This window comes from Salarias fasciatus, chromosome 19, assembly GCF_902148845.1.
Source record: "Salarias fasciatus chromosome 19, fSalaFa1.1, whole genome shotgun sequence".
Classification (NCBI taxonomy): domain Eukaryota; kingdom Metazoa; phylum Chordata; class Actinopteri; order Blenniiformes; family Blenniidae; genus Salarias; species Salarias fasciatus.
The window spans coordinates 4,902,849-4,926,790 of NC_043763.1; the positions used below are offsets into that span (position 1 = coordinate 4,902,849).

At 44.9% G+C, this 23,942-nt stretch overlaps 1 protein-coding gene and 3 non-coding genes across 4 annotated transcripts; all 4 read left to right on the plus strand.

Moving 5' to 3' along the window:
* The first annotated feature begins 14,923 nt into the window (after nucleotides 1–14,923).
* On the plus strand, nucleotides 14,924–14,997 carry trnat-agu (transfer RNA threonine (anticodon AGU)). Its single transcript has one exon. It is a non-coding gene; the product is annotated as a tRNA-Thr (tRNA).
* A 473-nt stretch (nucleotides 14,998–15,470) lies between these two features.
* trnat-ugu (transfer RNA threonine (anticodon UGU)) lies at nucleotides 15,471–15,544 on the plus strand. The gene has a single exon. It is a non-coding gene; the product is annotated as a tRNA-Thr (tRNA).
* A 651-nt stretch (nucleotides 15,545–16,195) lies between these two features.
* Nucleotides 16,196–16,269, plus strand: trnat-cgu (transfer RNA threonine (anticodon CGU)). Its single transcript has one exon. It is a non-coding gene; the product is annotated as a tRNA-Thr (tRNA).
* A 1,042-nt stretch (nucleotides 16,270–17,311) lies between these two features.
* On the plus strand, nucleotides 17,312–23,491 carry pomt2 (protein-O-mannosyltransferase 2). Its single transcript, XM_030117647.1, has 21 exons — nucleotides 17,312–17,930; nucleotides 18,297–18,381; nucleotides 18,466–18,570; nucleotides 18,664–18,772; nucleotides 19,130–19,238; nucleotides 19,472–19,631; nucleotides 19,716–19,822; nucleotides 19,897–19,979; nucleotides 20,198–20,307; nucleotides 20,399–20,462; nucleotides 20,554–20,614; nucleotides 20,693–20,771; nucleotides 20,862–21,013; nucleotides 21,100–21,191; nucleotides 21,260–21,336; nucleotides 21,416–21,487; nucleotides 21,567–21,626; nucleotides 21,730–21,835; nucleotides 21,909–22,049; nucleotides 22,143–22,254; nucleotides 22,339–23,491. The coding sequence occupies exons 1-21, from the start codon at nucleotides 17,632–17,634 to the stop codon at nucleotides 22,442–22,444; spliced, it is 2,289 nt and encodes a 762-aa protein (XP_029973507.1). The 5' UTR covers nucleotides 17,312–17,631; the 3' UTR covers nucleotides 22,445–23,491.
* Nucleotides 23,492–23,942: the final 451 nt, after the last annotated feature.

Consider the following 23,942-nt stretch of genomic DNA (forward strand, 5'->3'; position numbering starts at 1 on the left):
GTTCACCCGTTGTGCTTTACTGTGCTGTTGAAATCATCGCCTGTATTACCAGAAGTCTAACATAGAGGTGGAATATTTAAAGTCTGTCAGAATCACACATAACTTGGGATAAATGTCTTCTTGTAAAGCTGTGGTCAATGGAAATATCTTGTGCCTTCGTTTTGTTTACCTCCGGACTGTAATCACTATCAGTCATCGAAATAAAACTTTGAAAAAAATGTGGCTGATCTTCTTTTATTATAATTTATCTCATTGCATTTAGAAAGGATTCAAAAAAACGGTGGGTATTCTGCTTTTTTACACCTCTATTCCTGTAAATCTTGGGTCTGCAGAGGTTTCCTCCTGATTCAACGTTTTATTTTCTTGTCCGTTCACCAGTTCTTGCTCATGTGGAATAGCAGGGTTTTTCTGTAAAAGTTGCATGACACAGTTATGTTATTTTCACACCACAAAAAAATGGAACTGAATTAGTCATCACAATTATTGAATTCAGTGAATGCACACTGTAAAAGTCCAGATAGTTTCCATAAAGAACTCATCTGCAGACAGACAGCAGCCTGGACTGAGGAAGCCACCTCAGCCCTGCTGGACTCAAGCACTGTGTGACGGAGACCAGTACTGTTGGAGCGTTAGCCAGCCAGAGGTGAACTGAACTAACCCTCCTCAGAGTGTGTGACTCCACTTTCAGGTTGAGTCCTCAACAGAGACTAAACCTCCTCAGGCAGTTCAAGACCTGCTTTGATTTTAATTTTAGTCTTTGTGTCAAACTCTTTTAGTTTTTATGAGTTTTCGTCACATTCGGACTCTTTTATGTCTCGTCAAGTTTTAGTCGACTTAAAGTCTGGGCATTTTAGTTAGAATAACCCATGACTACTTTCCTCTAGTTTGAATCGACAAACATCAATGATATTTTAGTCTAGTTTTATTCCATGAGAATCGAATTTTACTCTCTTTTTAGTGATGTAAGGGACAGGATTATTAGTGAAGCCCAGAGCAGTGATTTGTTTTTATCACATTATGGATACTACCACTCAGTCCCAACTTGTCCTGCATTATATTGATCAAAAACAATGTAGAGGAAAGATGTTTGAGTTCATCCCTCTGCAGTCAGCTACAGCTGATCTGGAGCTGCTGCACTAAAAGAGCATCTTGCTGCCATCCTCCCTGAATGTGACAACAATAAACTCATCTGCCAGGCATCTGATGGATCCACTGAGGGCTGATACTGCAGATGTTCAGAGGAAGATACCAGATGAGGACCCAGATGTTCACAACATCCACTGTCCCGCTGCAGGACACCTCACACATCTCCTTCACCTTGCTGCTTTAAGATCGGGGTTTAAATTCTTCCTGGAACTTCTTCACCTCATCTTGCCACATGTGGACCTTCTCTATACCAAGAGGAACGGATTCCGTCCACATGGAGCTCCAGCAGGTGGAACTTCACAGTTTACACCTGCGATGGCTTGGCCACGCCACCCGAATGGACAACGGCCGCATCCCTAAAGACTTACTGTACGGGGAGCTGGCGACTGGAAGCAGGTCAAAGGGACGCCCAGCTCTCCGGCTCAAGGACGTCTGCAAGCGTGACCTCAAGGCTGGAGGCTTCAACCCCTCCGACCTGGAGTCAGCCGCCTTCGACTGCTCTGATTGGCGTACCACCATCCATGACCTCACCAGAACAGCAGAGGGGAGAAGAGACACCCGCTGGGGGGAGAAGAGACCATTGACATCCCAACCACACTGCGAAGAGTTCATCTGCGTTGGCTGCGGCAGGATCTGCGGATCCCGTATCGGCCTCTACAGCTACGGCCGACGCTGCAGCTCCCTGACTGAAGACCCACGGCACAACCCCCAAACCGCACCCCCACCCCCCCATGATCTTTCGAGATCGATGGATCGATGGGTCCGCATGTAGCGTCGGAGCGAGGATGGTGCGGTGCGTGCCCGTGCTAATATATTTTGGGGGATTTAGTTTGAGGGGACACAACATTTATTTGAAGGGGCCAGGCCCCCTCTTGCCACTGCGTAGACCTGGCCCTGAACCCAAAGGGGGTCCCAGACCTCAGTTTGGGAACCACTGAACATGATCCTCCAAGGATTTAACTCTGCATGAAGCAGCTGCAGAAACCTATCTATCGCCGTGCTTTTTCTGGCTCCTCGTCACATTTGAAACACTCTGCGCTGATTGTTTTGGCGGCATCCGGCAGCAGGAAGCAGAGATAAGACGCCGAAATGTTGAAGAGCAACATGAACAGTTTGGAAGATGAAGCCAGAGGGCGTGAAAGCAGAGAGGCTCTGATAAAACTGAGCCCGAGTCTCCAAACTCCTGTGAAGTGTTAACAGCTGCTGGTGAAACACACAGTCACACACCTGAACGCACCGTCAGGCGACACAACAGCAGTCACACACCTGAACACACCGCCATATCTCACAACAGCCAGGCCTGCCCACCCCGCCCCCCCCCCACCCACCCACCCAGTCAGTGGATCACCTTGGAAGCGCAGAGGAGTGAAACTACAAACCAGTGTGCCACTGGAAGAAAATCTGCAGACTTGGTAAGACAAGAGATCCGAACCAAACACACAGGAGTTAAGGTGTGATATAAACAATCAAAGGTGTGAGCTTGTTGACAACGCATGCCGTGTCCGCAACCAGCTACAACTCAGACTACAACACTGACAAACACTGTTTGCATACACTGGCATGCTGTATATACAGTGCATCTGATAGGTTTAGATATATGTACATATAGCATCACACACTGAAGTATACCCTGTAATGCCACCAGCTTGAAAAGAAACTAGAAGTAGTGTGAACGACTCGGCACGTCGTCCGGCGCCGGGGCCAGCTGTGCCTGATGCTGAGGGTGGCCAACATGTGTGGCTACGAGTTCAAGCCGGTGCTGTTCAGCACGCCCAGCGGCCGCTACGTGGCCGACTTCAAGTTCTTCCACAAAGTGCAGGCGAGCAACGACCCGGCGTTCGTCAGCAACAACACGGAGAAGCTGAAACTGGAGGAGGACTACAAGAAGAAGTAAACTGTTTATCAGGAAGGCAATAAAACGTTTTTTAGGGAACAAAGACTGAATAGAAAACATGTAAAATACAGGAGAAATTTGTAGCAGCTTGACCAGTGAAATGTGATTTGTTGTTTCATGGAATTATAAGATAAAGTGATATAAAACTACAAAACAGCGTCAGTGGAGTTCACAGAATAGGAGCCTGTTGGACGCTTCTCTGCAGAAGAAGACATAGATGTAAAAGGGAATGTATTTAATGTGTTCAGCAACTTTAATCATTGCAAAAACCACAAAAATTTACACACCTTTACCACAAAAATGTGTGAGAATGAGAAAAGTTTAAGTTAATCCACCAGAGTTCATGTCTTAAATTTAAATCTCTGCATTTGTGTTTTTTTCTACCTTGAAATAAAAACCCAGTTACAGTCTGATCCAGTCATTTCAGTTGGTACCTGTTTCAGAATGTTGATCATCCTATCATTAAACGTGAAATCAATAATTCATTCAACTGAATTTGCCAAATGCCACAATACAGATTGTGCTTCTTGCCTTTCAATAAACTGAAGTGATTTCAGCTCCTTGATCACGCAGGGGGTTTTGAATGAATGGGTTTGCTCTGTACTCGCACAGATTAAAAGCAGAAGCCTCTTCAAGGACAAAACTCGTTCCTCCAGCAGCTCGGCTGTTCAGGCTTTCAGGTTTTGTTATGGAAACATGGTGGAGCGACCAGCAAACTGGAGACCACTGTTTCTGACACAAACAACATCTGATCTTTTCCTGTCAGAGACAATAAACTAAATTTAGCAATAATTCTGTTGTTATTTTTGATATGGAACAACTTTTCTTTGTTGCTTTTCTATCAGCAGCTGCACATCCGATATTTTCTCTGATGGACTGGAGCAACACACACATTCTCACTGTAATCAATGAACGGGTGCAGGAAGCTTTTGGTTTTGTCTGTCAGACTGTACAACTCTACTGTATATGGAGAATATGAGCAACAACCCTGGACAAAATATCCTGAAATCTTGGTCAAGTTATAATGTTCTTTTTTTTTTTTATTCTTTTTTCTCAATGCACAAACACACACACACACACACACACACACACACACACACCCATTGTGACATAAAGTCCATTCCTCTTGTTTTCCAGCGTCGCTGTTCCTTAATAAAAGACACTTTTTTAAACCTATTTGTGCCTTTTTTTCTTTTTGGGGGGGTTTCATTGAAGTGTGCTGAGAAATTTGCTCTTTTTTTTGTTTTGGTTTACCGAATTATGCCTGGAATGTAGCCCTCTTTTTGTCTTTTTTATACTAAATTTGTTCTGAATTTTTTCTTCTTTCCCTCTGTCTTTATCTCCGTCCCCAGTTTCCTTTTGATTTCCAAATTTCTGTCCAGCTGAGCAAACTGGACAGAAATCATTTCTTCCAGCTCTTCCGGCTCTTCCCGCTGCAACAGCTGAACAGTGTCCTCCACCACCTCCACCGGCTAAACTTTTTAACCGGCTCCACAGTCTCTACTGTCTCCACCGGCTCCACTGTTTCCACCGGCTCTTCTGTCTCAACCGGCTCTTCTGGTTCCACCGGCTCTAATGTCTCGACCGGCTCTTCTGGTTCCACCGGCTCTAATGTCTCTACCGGCTCTTCTGTCTCCACCAGCTCTTCTGGTTCCACCGGCTCTAATGTCTCTACCGGCTCTTCTGTCTCCACCAGCTCTTCTGGTTCCACCGGCTCTAATGTCTCTACCGGCTCCTCTGTCTCTACCGGCTCCACCGGCTCTTCTGTCTCCACCGGCTCTTCTGTTTCCACCGGCTCCTCTGTCTCCACCGGCTCTAATGGCTCTACCGGCTCCACCGGCTCCACCGGCTCTACCGGCTCTACCGGCTCTACCGGCTCTACTGGTTCCACCGGCTCTAATGTCTCTACCGGCTCCACCGGCTCTAATGTCTCTACCGGCTCTTCTGTCTCCACCAGCTCTTCTGGTTCCACCGGCTCTAATGTCTCTACCGGCTCCTCTGTCTCTACCGGCTCCACCGGCTCTTCTGTCTCCACCGGCTCTTCTGTTTCCACCGGCTCCTCTGTCTCCACCGGCTCTAATGGCTCTAATGGCTCTACCGGCTCCACCGGCTCTACCGGCTCTACTGGTTCCACCGGCTCTAATGTCTCTACCGGCTCCACCGGCTCTAATGTCTCTACCGGCTCTTCTGGTTCCACCGGCTCCTCTGTCTCCACCGGTTCTAATGTCTCTACCGGCTCTTCTGTCTCCACCAGCTCTTCTGGTTCCACCGGCTCTAATGTCTCTACCGGCTCCTCTGTCTCTACCGGCTCCACCGGCTCTTCTGTCTCCACCGGCTCTTCTGTTTCCACCGGCTCCTCTGTCTCCTCCGGCTCTAATGTCTCTACCGGCTTCACCGGCTCTACCGGCTCCACCGGCTCTTCTGGTTCCACCGGCTCTACTGTCTCTACCGACTTCACCGGCTCTACCGGCTCCACCGGTTCTTCTGGTTCCACCGGCTCTACTGTCTCTACCGGCTCCACCGGCTCCACCAGCTCTACCGGCTCCACCGGCTCTACGGTCTCTACCGGCTCCACCGGTTCTTCTGGTTCCACCGGCTCTACTGTCTCTACCGGCTCCTCCGGCTCTACCGGCTCCACCGGCTCTTCTGGTTCCACCGGCTCTGCCGGCTCCACTGGCTCTTCTGGTTCCACCAGCTCTACTGTCTCTACCGGCTTCACCGGCTCTACCGGCTCCACCGGCTCTTCTGGTTCCACCGGCTCTACTGTCTCTACCGGCTCTACCGGCTCTACTGTCTCTACCGGCTTCACCGGCTCTACCGGCTCCACCGGTTCTTCTGGTTCCAGCGGCTCTAGTGTCTCTACCGGCTCCACCGGCTCCACCGGCTCTACCGGGTCCACCGGTTCTTCTGGTTCCACCGGCTCTACTGTCTCTACCGGCTCTACCGGCTCTACTGTCTCTACCAGCTCCACCCGCTCGACCGGCTCCACCGGCTCTTCTGGTTCCACCGGCTCTACTGTCTCTACCGGCTCCACCGGCTCTACCGGCTCGAATGTCTCTACCGGCTCCACCGGCTCTTCTGGTTCCACCGGCTCTACTGTCTCTACCGGCTCCACCGGCTCTCCCGGCTCTAATGTCTCTACCGGCTCCACCGGCTCCACCGGCTTTTCTGTCTCCAATGGTTCCACCAGTTCAACGGGATCTATGGGCTCCAGTGGCACCACTGGTTCTGCAGGCTCCACCTGTGGCGCTGGTACCAATGGCTGCACCGGTTCCACTTGCTTCACCGGCTGAACCACTTTCCCTGTCAACACAAAATGTAGAGTCACAGTAGTGAGTTTGTGGGGTTTTATATACTGTTTAAAATAACAATCAGCAAATCAAGCTGCTCTGATCTGCTCTGATTCTGAGGACGCAATAAAAATAAAAGGTGTGGTTGCATCATGCAGGTTTGGTATGAACACCATCAGCTCACCTGGCTCCACCCTGTGTCGCTCCGTCGCTGCTTTCGGTCTGGCCTCCCTTCGTCTCTGCACGTGCTCTGATTCAACAAAAGAGAGAAACCATAAAGAAATACATTTTACACTCAATTTGAGAGAAACAAAAAAGATTTTTCTTCCATGATGAGTCTCCTGAGCTCAGGAGGAGACCTTACCAGAGTCGCCAGCCAGAGACCACCCACGACATCCCTGAGCCCAGAACTCCAGGCCCTGAGGGCGCAGGTGGATGTCTTCATCCACGGGGTCTGGTTTAGGGCCGGCGGCCTGGGAAACTCTTGATTCTGCAAGAGATCAATCAAGGAAAATCCTCATTATCACCATTCAGATGCAGCAGCACATCACAAAAAAAGACAGAATCTAATTAATTGATTTCAATTCATATGATTAAAACTGACAGCCCTAAATAAAGCATGTGTTCTGATTCAACAAAAGAGAGAGATCGAGGAGGAGAACCTACCAGAGTCGCGAGCAAGAGTCGGTTCAATAGACTCTACCGGATCGAAGGGCTCTGTCAGTTCCAGTGGCACCACTGGCTCCTCTGACTCCACTGGCTGAACCACTTTCCCTGTCAACAGAAAATGTAGAGTCACAGTCGTGAGTTTGAGGGTTTTTTATACACTGTTTAAAATAACAATCAGCAAATCAAGCTGCTCTGATCTGCTCTGATTCTGAGGACGCAATAAAAATAAAAGGTGTGGTTGCATCATGCAGGTTTGGTATGAACACCGTCAGCTCACCTGGCTCCACCCTGTGTCGCTCCGTCGCTGCTTTCGGTCTGGCCTCCCTTCGTCTCTGCACGTGTTCTGATTCAACAAAAGAGAGAAACCATAAAGAAATAAATTTTATACACAATTTGAGAGAAAAAAGGTTTTTCTTCCATGATGAGTTTCCTGAGCTCAGAAGGAGACCTTACCAGAGTCGCCAGCTACAGACCATCCACGACACCCCTGAGCCCAGAACTCCAGGCCCTGTGGGCGCAAGTGAATGTCTTCATCCACGGGGTCTGGTTTGGGGCCGGCGGCCTGGGAAACTCTTGATTCTGCAAGAGATCAATCAAGGAAAAGCCTCATTATCACCATTCAGATGCAGCAGCAAGTCACAAAAAAAGACAGAATCTAATTAATTGATTTCAATTTATGTGATTACAACTGACAGCCCAAAATAAAGCATGTGTTCTGATTCAACAAAAGAGAGAGATCGAGGAGGAGAACTTACCAGAGTCGCCAGCAAGAGTCGGTTCAATGGACTCTGCAGGATCGACGGACTCTGCCGGTTCAACTGGCTCGACCGGCTCCAGAGGCACCACTAGTTCTGCAGGCTCCACCTGTGGTGCTGGCACAAATAGCTGCACCGGTTCCACGTGCTTCACCGGCTGAACCACTTTCCCTGTCAACAGAAAATGTAGAGTTACAGTAGTGAGTTTGAGGGGTTTTTATACACTGTTTAAAATAACAATCAGCAAGTCAAGCTGCTCTGATCTGCTCTGATTCTGAGGAAACAATCAATTTAAAACATGTGGTTGCATAATGCAGGTTTGGTATGAACACCGTCAGCTCACCTGGCTCCACCCTGTGTCGCTCCGTCGCTGCTTTCGGTCTGGCCTCCCTTCGTCTCTGCACGTGCTCTGATTCAACAAAAGAGTGAAACCATAAAGAAATACATTTTACACACAATTTGAGAGAGAAAAAAGATTTTTCTTTCATGATGAGTTTCCTGAGCTCAGGAGGAGACCTTACCAGAGTCGCCAGCTACAAACCATCCACGACACCCCTGAGTCCAGAACTCCAGGCCCTGTGGGCGCAAGTGGATATCTTCATCCACGGGGTCTGGTTTGGGGCCGGCGGCCTGGGAAACTCTTGGTTCTGCAAGAGATCAATCAAGGAAAAGCCTCATTATCACCATTCAGATGCAGCAGCACATCACAAAAAAAGACAGAATCTAAATAATTGATTTCAATTCATGTGATTAAAACTGACAGCCCTAAATAAAGCATGTGTTCTGATTCAACAAAAGAGAGAGATCGAGGAGGAGAACTTACCAGAGTCGCCAGCAAGAGTCAGTTCAATAGACTCTACCGGATCGACGGGCTCTGCCAGTTCCAGTGGCACCACTGGCTCCTCTGACTCCACCGGCTGAACCACTTTCCCTGTCAACAGAAAATGTAGAGTCACAGTAGAGAGTTTGAGGGGTTTTTACACACTGTTTAAAATAACAATCAGCAAATCAAGCTGCTCTGATCTGCTCTGATTCTGAGGAAACAATCAAATTAAAACGTGTGGTTGCATCATGCAGGTTTGGTATGAACACCGTCAGCTCACCTGGCTCCACCCTGTGTCGCTCCGTCGCTGCTTTCGGTCTGGCCTCCTTTCGTCTCTGCACGTGCTCTGATTCAACAAAAGAGAGAAACCATAAAGAAATACATTTTACACACAATTTGAGAGAGAAAAAAGATTTTTCTTTCATGATGAGTTTCCTGAGCTCAGGAGGAGACCTTACCAGAGTCGCCAGCTACAGACCATCCACGACACCCCTGAGTCCAGAACTCCAGGCCCTGTGGGCGCAAGTGGATGTCTTCATCCACGGGGTCTGGTTTGGGGCCGGCGGCCTGGGAAACTCTTGGTTCTGCAAGAGATCAATCAAGGAAAAGCCTCATTATCACCATTCAGATGCAGCAGCACGTCACAAAAAAAGACAGACATTAATTGATTTCAATTCATGCGATTAAAACTGACAGCCTGGGGCTGGACAAATTTTCGATAGCAAAATATACCTCGAGATATTTTTCTTCAATAACGGTGATATGAGTTTGAAACATATTTCCGATATTTCGTTATAGTGCAGTACAGTATGCGTTTCACAATCATTAATTGCTATTCAAGCCGAACAGAAAGCGCCACAAGAGAGTGATCACTACTCAGCATGCACACAACAGCTGGCCGTCCTCAGCTCATGCTACAAGCTAAGCTCCACCGCGGGAAGTCTGCGCTCCAAAATGAGAACTCGTGATGTAAACGTGACTGAACAAGCTTCCACAAACTAGTTTGTGGTCACGAAATAATAAATCGTGGCCACGAATTAGGTATGTCATTCACTGAACAGTCCAGTAAAGTTGGCAGCATATTGACAGATCCCGACTTTCGGTCTCAATAACTCTTTAACAAAACGTCAGTAACATACAAAGGGCACCTCCTTCCCACCGTTGTCAGGTGGATTACATGCTACAAGCTCATTTTTATTACAGTTTTTCTCCATTGGTTTGGCTCATTTCTTGAAACCGAAATTACATTTTCAAAACAACACGGTCAAATCTCCAAACTACCCTGTAACTGCTCACAACAGAATGGCATTTTTCATTCATGTCATCACATTTAAAATGTCTTAGTACATGTCTCAGTGTCTCAGAAAATCTTTGCAAATGATTTAGCACAGTAAGGATAGATTTAGCACAATTCCCAAGTGAATAGGTCATGTTGATCTAAACTGATTGATCGATTCTCAGTCTAATGGTTGTTCTCTCCAAAACATATCAGCCTAATTTCATTGTATCAGTCACCACCTGCAAAATCATCTGTTCAGCTGTCAAAATTAGTCAAAAACACACTTCAATACCATGAATACCAGACATGGATGTGTTTGCATGAAGGTGAGGACAGTCAGGATGGTGAGGAGGGAGACCAGTGAAGAAGTGAGCTGTGAAACTCCAGCTTCATTTACAGCACTGTGGGCTACATACAATTTTCCCTTTTTTTTTTTTGATAGTTTTTTTTTCTTTGTTTTTATTTTAACAGTATATTGAACTCCGATGGATGGAATTTGCTCTGTGTGTGAAGAAAAATTATGACAGTTTCCTTGGAGGTATGAGAGCAATGTGTGAATCAGAACTTGAAGGTTGTTCTTACTGTAAAATGCTTTTTGTCTTCATTTTCTTTTATACAATATTTTCTGTTAGCTAAAAACCCAAAGAAGAAAATAAAAACTTTCACAGGAATCAATGTGAATGAAGGACAGGACCCAGACAGAAAGGTAGATGAGGAATATTTCAGTGGTCCTCTGCCCTTGATGACAAAAAACCTAAACATTTTGACTGTCAGTGCTCACACGATGCCAAAAGGACAAAGAATTTTGAGGACCTTGACCATTGGTTTGAGAAAGACATTTAGTTTTTCAACCTGAGTGAACTATTTTGGCAGAGATCTGATCTCTGACAGGTGAACCGTGGTGTTTTGCTGAACAGTCCAGGTTGTTTTTGACAAGAGAACCAAGAGAATTGAGAACGTCTGGTCTGTTTTGAGAAATGAGCTAAAATTGTTGAGAAGGATCTTTACATTTTGGAGGCTCTGACTGTTTATATGGGAAAGAAATGACGCTTTGAAACATGAGTGAACAGTTTTGAGAGAGAGATGAGCTTTTGCAAGTGAACTGTGGTGTTGAGCTGAACTGTAAGACCATTTTGCCAAATGATCTTCGAGTTTTGAAAATGTAATTTCAGTTTCAAGAAATGAGCCAAACCAATGGAGAAAAACTGTAACATTGAAAAGGTGAGTGGATGGCAGTGATTTCAATTCCCTGTCCCAGTAATATTTATGTTTGCTGTTGCTCACTCTTTTTTCTGTTTATTGCAGTAATTCTGAGCACTTTTATTTTTTTCCTGGTTGAAGCAACTTTGTTTGAATCTACAACAATAACATAACTGTATTTAAGTGTAAAGTTAAAGCTATTTATATTGAAAAAGGTTAAACTTACGTTTATTCGACAGTGATTTCATATTTCTTAAATAAATGGCAAACATTTAATTAATTGTAGTTCATAGCTGCCTGGATAAATAATTTCTAGTTTTACAAGTAGTACATTATGTACATGATTCTTAACAGTTTTTCTGAGGCTTTTGTATTATTTATATCGATATTGAAATTATATCGTATCGACCGAAATTTAGACCATGACAAAATTTTTGGTCATATCGTCCAGCCCTATGACAGCCCGAATTAAAGCATGTGTTCTGATTCAACAAAAGAGAGAGATCGAGGAGGAGAACTTACCAGAGTCGCCAGCAAGAGTCGGTTCAGTGGACTCTACCGGATCGACAGACTCTGCCGGTTCAACGGGCTCTATGGGCTCCGGAGGCACCACTGGTTCTGCAGGCTCCACCTGTGGCGCTGGTACCAATGGCTGCACCGGTTCCACGTGCTTCACCGGCTGAACCACTTTCCCTGTCAACAGAAAATGTAGAGTTACAGTAGTGAGTTTGAGGGGTTTTTATACACTGTTTAAAATAACAATCAGCAAATCAAGCTGCTCTGATCTGCTCTGATTCTGAGGAAACAATCAATTTAAAATGTGTGTTTGCGTCATGCAGGTTTGGTATGAACACCGTCAGCTCACCTGGCTCCACCCTGTGTCGCTCCGTCGCTGCTTTCGGTCTGGCCTCCTTTCGTCTCTGCACGTGTTCTGATTCAACAAAAGAGTGAAACCATAAAGAAATAAATTTTACACACAATTTGAGAGAGAAAAAGATTTTTCTTCCATGATGAGTTTCCTTAGTTCAGGAGGAGACCTTACCAGAGTCGCCAGCGACAGACCACCCACGACATCCCTGAGCCCAGAACTCCAGTCCCTGTGGGCACAAGTGGATGTCTTCATCCACGGGGTCTGGTTTGGGGCCGGCGGCCTGGGAAACTCGTGGTTCTGCAAGAGATCAATCAAGGAAAAGCCTCATTATCTCCATTCAGATGCAGCAGCACATCACAAAAAAAAGACAGAAATTAATTGATTTCAATTCATGTGATTAAAACTGACAGCCCTAAATAAAGCATGTGTTCTGATTCAACAAAAGAGAAAGATCGAGAAGGAGACCTTACCAGAGTTGCCAGCCAGAGACCATCCACGACATCCCTGTGCCCACAACCCCAAACCGTGGGGTCGAAGCTGGACATCGTCATCCAAACTTTTCTGCAGAGGGAAAACAGAGAGATAAATATGCATTCTGTAGTCTGGAAGAAATGTGACACTCAGAAAAAGAGTACTGGTCTAGTTTCTTCACAGACTCGGTAAAGCAGTTCTCAGTTGTGTTTGTAAGAACTGAATGCTCTTGTCTTACCCGTGGCCTGTAGGCCTGGTCAGCCTGGGTGGAAGTCATGTTCCGGAGAAATGATTTCTCCATAAAAGCCGGAGAAAAGTCTTGAAAAGACCTGAAAAATCACCAAAGGTACGCTGCTCGACTCGCTCGATCGCTAGACGGACAGAATGAACCCTCTGATCAGAGAACCTCAGGAAGCTCTCATCTTCTGATGATGTCAACAGTCTCGTTGTCATGGAGACACCCAGCTGTTCTGCGCATGCTCCGTGCTGGGTCACGTGTGCATAGATTTATACCAATTCAAAAAGTTCTTATATACGTCTATTAGTATGTGCGTGTGTGTGTGTGCACGTGTGTGCACGTCTAAATATGCTTTCACTCACCAAAGCTGCGGACTCACTTTTAAAGAAAGGCGCACGGCGGTTCTTTATTTAAATAACGACCTTCATCCATTTTGAGTTGCGATTGTTAGCCTTAGCTTTAGCGTCTCCCTCTAGCTGCCAATCACTAATCAGGACCGTATTACTGGCTGAGATCAGGACCCGCCTACATCGGCAGCAGCCAATCAGCTCTCAGTTTGGAAATGACGCTGCAGTCTGAGCCCCACTTGATAAAAAAAAAATTGAATAAAAATAAAGAATAAAAATTGCTCTTTGTTGTTGTGGAATTTTTGGTGGAAAGAGCCAAAGATCTGGATCTTCTGGCCACTGCTCAACTACTGAAGATGGAAAAATAGAAATTTGTTTTGACAAATTTCCAGAGGTGGAAAGAGTTCTGAAAATTTAGTAGTGAAGTACAAATACTGCTACACTGATTGATGCTCAATTACACGTAAAAGTACTGGTGTCAGAAAAATACTTAGGAGTACAAAGTATGTTTCCAGATAAACTGCTCAGAGTATTATTTCTTTAACCAATGGATGTTTTACTGTGTTGTCAGGAACAGCCATCTTATTTGATTAATCTGATACAATGCTCCGTTTAAAGCCTTTTCTCAGATGAACAATGGAAAAACTCCGCCAAGACAGTTTGTCTTGTGATCAAATGTTAATGTAATCAGGAATTTATTTTTATTAAATGAATTCCCCCTTTTTAAAAACATTCAAAATCAATATAATTTCTAGATTATTTAAATTTTTAGATTGCAGAGTGAATCCTTCTCAGGGAATCAATCACATCAAAATCTTTGTCTTTGGTTAAAAACCTGCTTATTTTTTCTAAACTCCCTGTTCTTCCTCCATATCATCAAACTCTTCTCTCTCTCTCTCTCTCTCTCTCTCTCTGTCTGTCGCTTTCTCTCTCTCGCAGTGCATGCTGGGAGTGATTTGATTTTATTGTTTTTATTTTCATTAAAAAAAAAACTTGTGTCTTCATAGTGGAGAATGTGGATCTTGATCAGCTGATCGGTGGTTCCTTCAGGTCTGGGGTCAGAACCGGGACTCCACTGGATCAGCAAGAACCGTCACAGCTGTAGACTGAATCGGTTTTCAATTCACTCCAAGTTCCCCAGCTCTTCTCCAATTAGCAAAAATCCTCTCATTATGGACTTTCTTAACATGTGCAAATTCGCAAATACGTACTTATGAGAACCAGAGGCTGAGGGAGACCAGGCGACCCCCAAACAGACCCGTTGCCAGACATTTGTCTCAGGGAGGGCATATCAAGTGTATGGGGGGGGGGGGGTTCGCATGTAGCGTCAGAGCGAGGATGGTGTGGTGCGTGCTCGTGCTAATATATTTTGGGGGATTTAGTTTGAGGGGGCACAACATTTATTTGAGGGGGCCAGGCCCCCTCTTGCCCCTGCATAGACCCAGCCCTGAACAGGAGATCCTCGGTCCAAATCCCAGCAGTGCCTCACATGGTTGACTTAAACGATGACGGTGTGTTACCACTGAAACTGAGAAACTCCAGATGCTGTCACTTTAACTTCAGACAATAAATATTATGATTTCAGATTTCCAACTTCAGTGTTTCTCTGCTCTGAAGCTGATGTCCAGGTTCTTCAGCATGAAGGTCGCCTTATGGGTGATGATGGCGCTTAGTTCATAAAAACTTTATGTCTTACATTCAGTACAGCCTGATTTCAAATCACAGCAGTACCTCAGCATGCTGAAGAGAACAGAATTACAGCAATTATAGTTTTCAGTTCAAAATGAGATGATTCAGAAGTTTTGGACTGAAACTTCCAGTCTTGTATTGTTTTCTCTGATGAATCAGAAACTAAGTTTTAAACTCAAAAGTAGTCAGAACAAAACTCCTGTAACTTCAAGAATTATGACAATAACAGGGATAAATACCTCTGGGTGACAGGTGCTGTAGCTCAGCTGGTTAAAGCACCTGTCTAGTAAACAGGAGATCCTGGGTCCAAATCCCAGCAGTGCCTTTGCAAATTAAATATTAAGTGTCATGTTGATCTGACATTGTTGGCTGAAGTTGCAAATTGTTTCTCAAACTGAACAACGACAGATTACTAATTTACCTTTCAATGCCAACCCACTAGAATGTTTTCTTTATTTTTTTGTCAAAGCTTCTGCTCCAAAATTGTCAAAATTAAAACCTGTTGCTCTGCACCAAAACTGACGTCCAGCTATCCTGCAGCATGTTGCAGGAGTCACAGTGGTTGAAAAGGTTAAAGTGACTATCCAGGAAACATTGATTTCACTTGAAGGTGTTTTTAAATGAACGCATCAATTTCAACCCTGAAACTTCAAACTACAGTCTTAGATCCGGAACTCTGATCACTCCCAAAATAAAATGTACGCTTCAAACTCAAGAATTACAGACATGTAAAACATAACTTATGGATTCATTGAGGGGAACCACTGATTTCAGGTTCCACGTCTGGTGTAGCAGCCAGGCGCTGTAGCTTAGCTGGTTAAAGCACCTGTCTTGTAAACAGGAGATCCTGGGTCCAAATCCCAGCAGTGCCTCAACAACGTCAACAGGAACTCAGTGATTGCAGTTTTCAGGACCAGATGAGATGCTTTGGAAGTTTCTGATTGAAACATTCTCCAGTCTTGGATTGTTTTCTCCGATCAATCAGAAATTAATATCAGTGTTTTAAACTCTCAAGTTGTTTTTATGAAATAAAAATCCCCCTTTGCACTCCAGAACACATCTGGTGGGGATGACAATCCTCCGCTGTGGAGCTCTGGATCCACTGAGATCCGGTGGAAATACAGCCTTTAATTACGAAGGGTCTGATTCATTGCCGTATGTCTGTGCGAGTTGCTGCGGTTACATTAAAGCAAAAGTGAAATGGCCATCAGGAATTTATTTTTATTTCAACTGACTGTACTTTTTTATTTCTTAAAATGAACATAAAAATAACTAAATCTAAATAACTAAGATATTGACTTTTTTAAGTGCTACTTTCAATAATATATCAAACTTAAATCCTGCTCTCCATCAATTCAGAAGTTTCTGACTGAAACATGAAATATTTTTCAGTCTTGGTTTCTGTTTTCTGATCAAACAGAAATTATTATCTTTGTTTCAACGTCAAGTTAGTAATGTCAGAACAAAACTGTTGTGATTTAAGAACTATGACTATGACAATGACACACTTACACCAGAAAGAAGGCACTGTAGCTTAGCTGGTTAAAGCACCTGTCTCGTAAACAGGAGATCCTGGGTCCAAATCCCAGCAGTGCCTTTGGTTGTGGTTTCTATTTGAAGGGAGTACAGTTTGTTATTCTTGAAACTGAACATGTGCAGTTTTCTAAATTTTGATTCAACAATATGAAGTAGAATTTTGTGATTTATTTAATTTTTAGATAAAATAAATGCCATGTCTCCCTAATATCAGCGATGAAAGTCGGAAGGTGTGTTTGTATGTGACTGTGGTGAAAGTGTGTTTGTGTTTCTATTTTTTTATATATAGTGATAGTAGATTTAAATGCTTTAAAGCACTTTGTGTTTTTTTTGTTTTTTGTTTTTTTTTTTTTTAAAGAAAAGTGCTTTATATGTCTAGTTTGATTTGATTTAGTAAACCAACATGACCATTTAAATCTTCCGAGGTTTCCAGGATAAGACAGGATCAGTAGCAGGAGAAAAAGGGGAACAGGCTTTATTTTTCAAAATGTATAATATATTATTATTATCATTACACAAACTGGAATGACAAAAGAAATGTCTTAAGAAAAACTGTCTATTGTTGTTAGTAGGATTGCCATAATTTACAGATGTTTTTCTCAACAATTGTTTTGTTTATGAAAGGATGTTTCAGCATATGCAATTATTAGGAAATCAAGATTTTTTTTTTTAAATCAAAATTAACTATTAAGGTTTATTTTTTTTCCCCTCCTGATGCATCGTTCATATAATGAAGAAACAAACTGGTCTATATATTATACTATATTTCCCTCTAGAGGACAAGTTGTTGAACTGTAGAATAACCGGCTCGGGCTTTCTTTGTTTTTCCTAAACGTCGTTTATAAATGAGGGTGTAAAATAAGCTTTTTTTTAATGTAAAGTCTCAATCGACTGAAACACTTCTGATTACAAGACTTGAAAAAGAAGATTTAAAAAAACGCTTCTGGAGTTAGTCATTTGAGCCTTACGAGATTCCGTAACACAGACTTCACAAACGGATTGTGGGAAATTGAGTTTAATCCTGCTGGTTCGCAGCGTTAAAGCAGAACTTCAGACTACATTTCCCAGAGTTCAATGCAGCCGGTCATGTTGAGTGGATGGACACGGTGGAGGGCATGCTCCGTGCAACGTTCATAATAAAAACAGATTGAGAAGGATTGAAGCTCTGACCTACCAAATGTTTTGAATGCAGCCACTGGACAACTGGAAACATGTTTTGAAGTAACGTGCAGGAAAAAGGAAAGTTTTATATTGAATTTTTTAAAGCAATAATGTAACTCATGATGAGCCGGAGAGGTGCGACGTTCACTGTCAGTATCACCTGTTTTATTAAGCAGTATTAACATTTTTTTTTTAACCTTGTCAAAGCGTATTAGAGTGATTCACCTTTGGCAGTAAACAGTCGCTCGGGTTCACATTTCTAATGGCAAAGGAAGAATGCGACACACAATGGAACAAAGCAGGAGGCAATTCAGCAATACGAAACAGAAAAATCTGTCCCAGCTCAGAGAAAAGCCAGAGAATCCCCCCATTCACTCCAGACCGCCACAGACAAAGCTCCGGAGCCCTCCCGGGAGGTGACACTCCGTCCTCGAATGGCTCATCCAGTCAGTTATCTGACAGACAGGATCATGAATCCTCCAGTAAGATGCTGCTCATGCTGGTAGTGGGGTTGTCTTTCTCGACACGCCTCTACAGGATCGCAGAGCCTGCACACGTGTGGTGAGTGAATGAATTTCTACATGCACGCATGGAAACGGTGCAAAGACTCTTTAAATCAGAGGTGTCCAACAGATTTTAGTTCAGGGGCCACATGCAATCTTGAGTGGCATAATAATGCCTTAATAACCTCTAAATTTCAACTGGAAGTTTTTCTTTGTTGTGGCATGGAGCCTCCATACTTCATGAAATGCAGTAAATTTTACATAAAAACTTCTCCTAAAACTGCTGCATTGTTCATGTTTTCATGGCAGCATGTCTAGCATAAATATACCTGATTTCTCACTGGACTACCCGGCCTCAGTGGTGATACAGCCTGAAAGAATGATGAACTCCATCTCCACGTTACGACTTGTTTTGGTGTTTCAGTTGGGATGAGACCCATTTTGGGAAGATGGGAAGCTACTACATCAACAGGACCTTCTTCTTTGATGTCCATCCACCTCTTGGAAAAGTGAGCTTTCATGCTTCAGTGGACTTCTCTCCTTTCAAGCCTCTTCATATCCAGTTGGTATTGATTTTCCTCTCTCTGTTACAGATGCTGATCGGTCTCGCCGGTCACATGACGGGCTACGACGGCACCTTTCCTTTTATAAAGCCCGGAGACAAGTATGGACAGCACAACTACTGGGGGATGAGAGGAGTATGTTCATCTTTAAAATAGCTGATTACAAGTTCTATTTGCATTAATATGAACTGCATTCTGTAATTGCTGCCGTTGTGCTTCTTCATGAAGTTTTGTGCGGCGTTGGGCTCCTTCCTCCCAGTGTTTTCCTACCTCATCGTACTGGAGCTGTCTCAGTCTTCCACTGCTGCTCTCTTTACTGCCGTCCTACTCATATTCGGTGAGTAATCACCGCTGGATGAAAAAAATATATACAAAATATGTACAACATAACAGATAAATAGCATTAAAGTTAATAACTGCAGCAGCCTCCGGTTTCCTTGTTGTCCTTGCACACACCCTTTTCATTTTTAGAGGAATGTCTTTGTTTACTTCGTGCTTCACAACAAATTTAATAACTATTTACACGATCTGCAGATAAATAAACTGTTCAAATTCTAAAAAGGTGGGGACAGTGTACAAAACACCAGGATGCAATTCCCCTCGAGCTGCGTAAAATATGCTTTAAAGAGACAGACATGGGGTCAGATGAGGTGAGGCTGACCGGGCTGTGCTGGATGTGACCTCTCTCTGACAGACACTGGCTGCATCACCATCTCCCAGTACATCCTGCTGGACCCGGTGCTCATGTTCTTCATCATGGCCGCCGTGCTCAGCACGGTCAAGTTCAACCGGCAGAGCCACAGGTAGGACACAACTCGCACCTCTGTGCTTTCGGCTTTTCCTGTAAGGGTTCTCAAAGTTTGTACTCGACTCCTATTACATTGTTAAAACTGGACAAAAATAAAACTGAGCAAAATACTGTAAATCAAACTGTTGTTATATGTTGACCTCATTTATTTGCAATGTCAGTCACAGTTACATAATGGAATATCTTCAGAAAGAGGCTGGAAACTTCTGACCAACCTCCTGTTTTCAGACCCTTCTCTGCCCCCTGGTGGCTGTGGCTGGTACTGACAGGCGTAAACCTCGCCGGGGCCTTGGGGGTGAAGTTCGTGGGTCTGTTCGTCATCCTGCTGGTGGGTCTGAACACCGTTGGGGACCTGTGGAGGCTCCTGGGAGACCTGAGCCTCTCTCTGGTAAACAGCAGTGTGTTCCTATGAGAATCTGACAGTGAAGAAGAGCCGTGATAACAGCTTCCTCGCCGTCTTCACTGCCCTCAGATGGACATCGCAGCACATTTCCTGGCTCGGGTGTTCGGACTCATCGTGCTCCCTCTTTTCCTTTACGTTACAATATTTGCAGTCCACTTTGTGGTGCTGAACAAAAGGTAGGAGTGTGTGTTTGGAGCTGATCGTCCACGGCGGCGGCGTCCGATCAGTCACAGTTGTTTCCTCTCGCCAGCGGACCAGGAGATGGTTTCTTCAGCTCCGCCTTCCAGTCCCGTCTGATCGGGAACAACCTGCACAACGCATCCATGCCCGAGTGTGAGTCTCCACGTGAAGAAAACCAAATGCTGCTGCAGCTGTGTTTACCAAAACATTAAGAAGAAGGTGGAAAAAGAGGTCAAAGGGAAACGGAGACATTCCTGTAGTGTGGAAACACACATGGGCTGGCACCACTGCTCATGTTTTACTCTCTCCTCCCTCTTATTGGACTTTTTTCCTTCCTGAAATCTTTTCATCGTCTTGTTTTCCCGGTGCAGATCTGGCGTACGGCTCCACCATCACGGTGAAAAACCTGCGGATCGCTGGAGGCTACCTGCACTCCCACTGGCACCTGTACCCCGAGGGGCTGGGAGCAAAACAGCAGCAGGTCAAGAAGCGTTGAAATATTTAAATATCTACATAATCTGTGTAAAACGTCTTTCCTGAAAGTAGAGCCCTTTTCTAACTGGTGCCCACAGGTGACGGCGTACCTCCATAAAGACTACAACAACCTGTGGCTGGTTCACAGACAAGACAATAACTGTAAGGAATGCTGCTCAGAGTGAAATCCTGATAGTATGTCCTGTTGTTATATTATTTAATCATCTATATCTGCTGCTTTGGACATGATCAGCTCAATCTGAGACTCCTGACCTGGTTCGACATGGTGACATTATTCGACTGGAGCACAAAGAGTAAGAGCATCACTGCACTGAAGGGAATGACGCCCCACTTTCAACGATTTGATGTTTTTCACTTGCGTTGTTTCCCAGAACGACCCGTAACCTTCACAGCCACCTCCATGAGGCTCCTCTGACCAGGAAGCACTTCCAGGTTACAGGATATGGGATTGTAAGAGCCGCTGTTATAAAGGTCTATATTAAAAACGTCAGTAATAATAACCTGCTCCCACTGATGCGCTCTGTCTGTTCTTCTTGACAGAACGGCACTGGCGATGCCAACGACCTGTGGCAGGTGGAGGTGTGTGGAGGGAGGAAGGGCGACCTGGTGAAGGTGCTGCGAAGCAAAGTCCGCTTTCTCCACCGAGCCACCGGCTGTGTGCTCTACTCTTCCGGCAAGACTCTTCCGAAGTGGTAAAACCCATGGCGCTTCTGTGGGCTTTGCTGTGTGTCTGGACGGTGAAAAAACACACCGGGCGGCGTCTCTCGTTTGCGTCCAGGGGCTGGGAGCAGGTGGAGGTGACCTGCAGTCCCTACCTGAAGGAGACGCCCAGCTCTCAGTGGAACATCGAGGATCACATCAACCCCAAACGTACGGTCACGTTTCTGTCGACGCTCGTTGATCTGGAGCAGGAACTAACGCTACGTTTCCCTGTGCAGTGCCCAACATCAGCCTGTCTGTGCTGAAGCCCCATTTTCTGGAGATATTGGTGGAGTCCCACATTGTCATGATCAGAGTGAGCAACTATAACCATCAGACATGCCTTCAAATGAGAGTAAAACGCGCTAATAGATGGACTGAATGTGTCTTTAAAGGGTAACAGTGGTCTGAAACCCAAAGACAACGAGATGAACTCCAAACCGTGGCACTGGCCCATCAACTACCAGGTCTGTTTACCTTCATGAAACTCAAGCTGGATGCATCGTTTGCTGTTAATGAGAAATGTGATGGGTGGATTGTTTGCAGGGACTGAGGTTTTCAGGAGTGAACGAGAGCGAGTATCGAGTTTACCTGCTGGGAAATCCTGTAAGTCTGGCCAGCTTGTCTGGATCTGAGTTTAGACTGTAGCAGACAGTAAACCTGTGGCTCACTCAGCTGGGAGCCTTCGTCACTAAATGCTTTCATTCAGGTGGTCTGGTGGCTCAACCTGGCCGGTCTGGGGTTGTACGTCATCATGGCGTCCGTGGCGTCGGTAGCCATCCAGAGAGGCTTCACGTTAACTCCAAGAAGACGAGGTGCGACTCTGAAATCCCGCGCTGCTGCACGTGGCTCCAGCCGGATTTCAAAGTGTGTTTTCATGCGTTTCAGAGCTTTCCCATGTGCTCCTGAGAGGAGGAGGAATGCTGCTGCTGGGCTGGCTGCTGCACTATGCACCTTTCTACACGATGGGACGAGTTCTCTACTATCACCACTACTTCCCGGCGATGCTCTTCAGCAGCATGCTGACAGGTACCAGACCTCACTGCGCTGCTCGCACCCGCCTCCAGCGTTCGCACAGAGGTGCTTTTTGATCTCAAAGAGGAACGGTCGTGTTTGTTGAAGGAGTCACGCTGGACGTCCTGTTGAAAAACGCCGACCTGCTCCTCCGCCCGCCGTACTGCGACCTCCTGCAGAGAGTCGGCCAGACTCTGCTCGTGTTCGGCGTTCTGTACAGGTGAGCTCACCGACTCCCGATACCATGCCAGACCGCCAAGAAAATGCAGCTTCGAAAGATTCTCTTCCGCCCTGTCTTTGCCAGCTTCTACCTGTTTCACCCGCTGTCCTACGGCATGACGGGTCCTCTGTCCCACCAGGCGGGCAGCAGCATGGCCGGACTCAAGTGGCTGGAGTCCTGGGAGTTCTAGTCAACGTGGCGTCAAGACCACACTCAACATGTGAAGAGACGGACTGTGTCACGTCCAAGATATTTATAGGGCTACGATACTGACGTGTGTGTGTGTGTGTGTGTGTGTGTGTGTGTGTGTGGAAGCGTAAGGATATTTGTGTATCTGTACAATGATCACAACAGAATCTTTCGGTTTACATTTAGGTTTGTACGTGTGTAATGCAGTTCGTACTCATTTAAAGTGTGTGTTGAGGTCAGTGCTCACCTACAAGCACCTGCGAACGTCTCAGGCGAGCCTCACTGACCTGATTTTGAGTCTTCAGTCTCGCCTTGCAGACCCGTTTTCGTCATTTTACATCCAGTCCAGGACCTGTAAGGTTATGTTTTTAATCGCGGAGTGTGTGTAGCGCCGCTACAGTTACAAGTTTAAACCTGCCAGTCGGTACAGAGGGTGAAAAAAACCCCACTTGTTGGTGCCGATTTCTCTTAAACCTGTAAAAATCCAGCTGACTGACAAATGTCTGACGTGGAGGTAAAGATAAACACATTTACAGGTACTTTCAGTCACACACACAACACCAATTATACACACGCTGCTGACTGTAGCTGCACAAACAACTTTCACTACATAAGAGTATAAATACACGTGCACACTCAAAATACATGCATGGAGCAGTCATTTCCTGCTGAATTAGTACTTGTTGCAGGTTTGTGTGTCAGAGTATTTTCAGTGTTTAAAAGCAGGACCTGGTTCCTGCATTATGAAAGCCAGAATAACGGAGCGGACTGAGAATCACCCAGCGACCTTAACTCTCAGCAGAAGTGTGATCCTGGACGAAACCCGTACTGTATTTCATCAGAATGAGCTGAAGTGCCTTAAAACGTCTCATGAAAGCGTCTGACGTGTTTCTACGCTGCATGTTCCAGATGTCAGATTAAAAAGCCACAGGCTGTCAGACTGTATTTTAATGTGCGACTGTCCAGGTCTATTCAGTTCATTTCAGTATAATCCAAATGTATTAACGTGTTTCATTTTTTAGGATGAAACTGCTTTAGTTTGCTCATAAATAAAATTAATTTTAAATCTTCCAGTCTTGCATTTTCATTTTCATCTTCAATGCTGTTTATTCTGTGACTTGTAAAAGAAAATGACACATTCAAGATTTAGTTTCCAAAATAGGGAGCAAAATTCAATTTGGAATGTTAAAATTTCACAATTTAAATGCATTAGCAGAAATGTCTTTGTATGTTTAAAGCAGGCTGCATTGTGAACAAGCATGCATTTTTGGCAGGGTTTCGAAGGTTGCGTTGTAAATGTAAACCATCACAAGTTACCTGTTGAAAAGTGTAATCACCAGTTTAGCAAACTCAACTAACTGTCACGAAATTAAAGTACATTAAGACAACAACAGAGGAATGCAGGTTTGTTACTTCTACTGTTTATACTCTTTTGGTATGAAGAGGTGAAGAAGGTTTTCTGTTCACCAGCTGCTCAGAACTGAATCAGCTTTGAAGGG

Excerpts from the sequence above, each read along its gene's own strand:
- pomt2 (XM_030117647.1), top strand. The coding sequence starts at position 17,632 with ATGGCAAAGGAAGAATGCGACACACAATGGAACAAAGCAGGAGGCAAT. Across the intron at positions 17,931-18,296 it reads GCAGAGCCTGCACACGTGTG|TTGGGATGAGACCCATTTTG; the intron begins GTGAGTGAATGA and ends TTGGTGTTTCAG. Across the intron at positions 20,463-20,553 it reads TCACAGACAAGACAATAACT|CTCAATCTGAGACTCCTGAC; the intron begins GTAAGGAATGCT and ends GGACATGATCAG.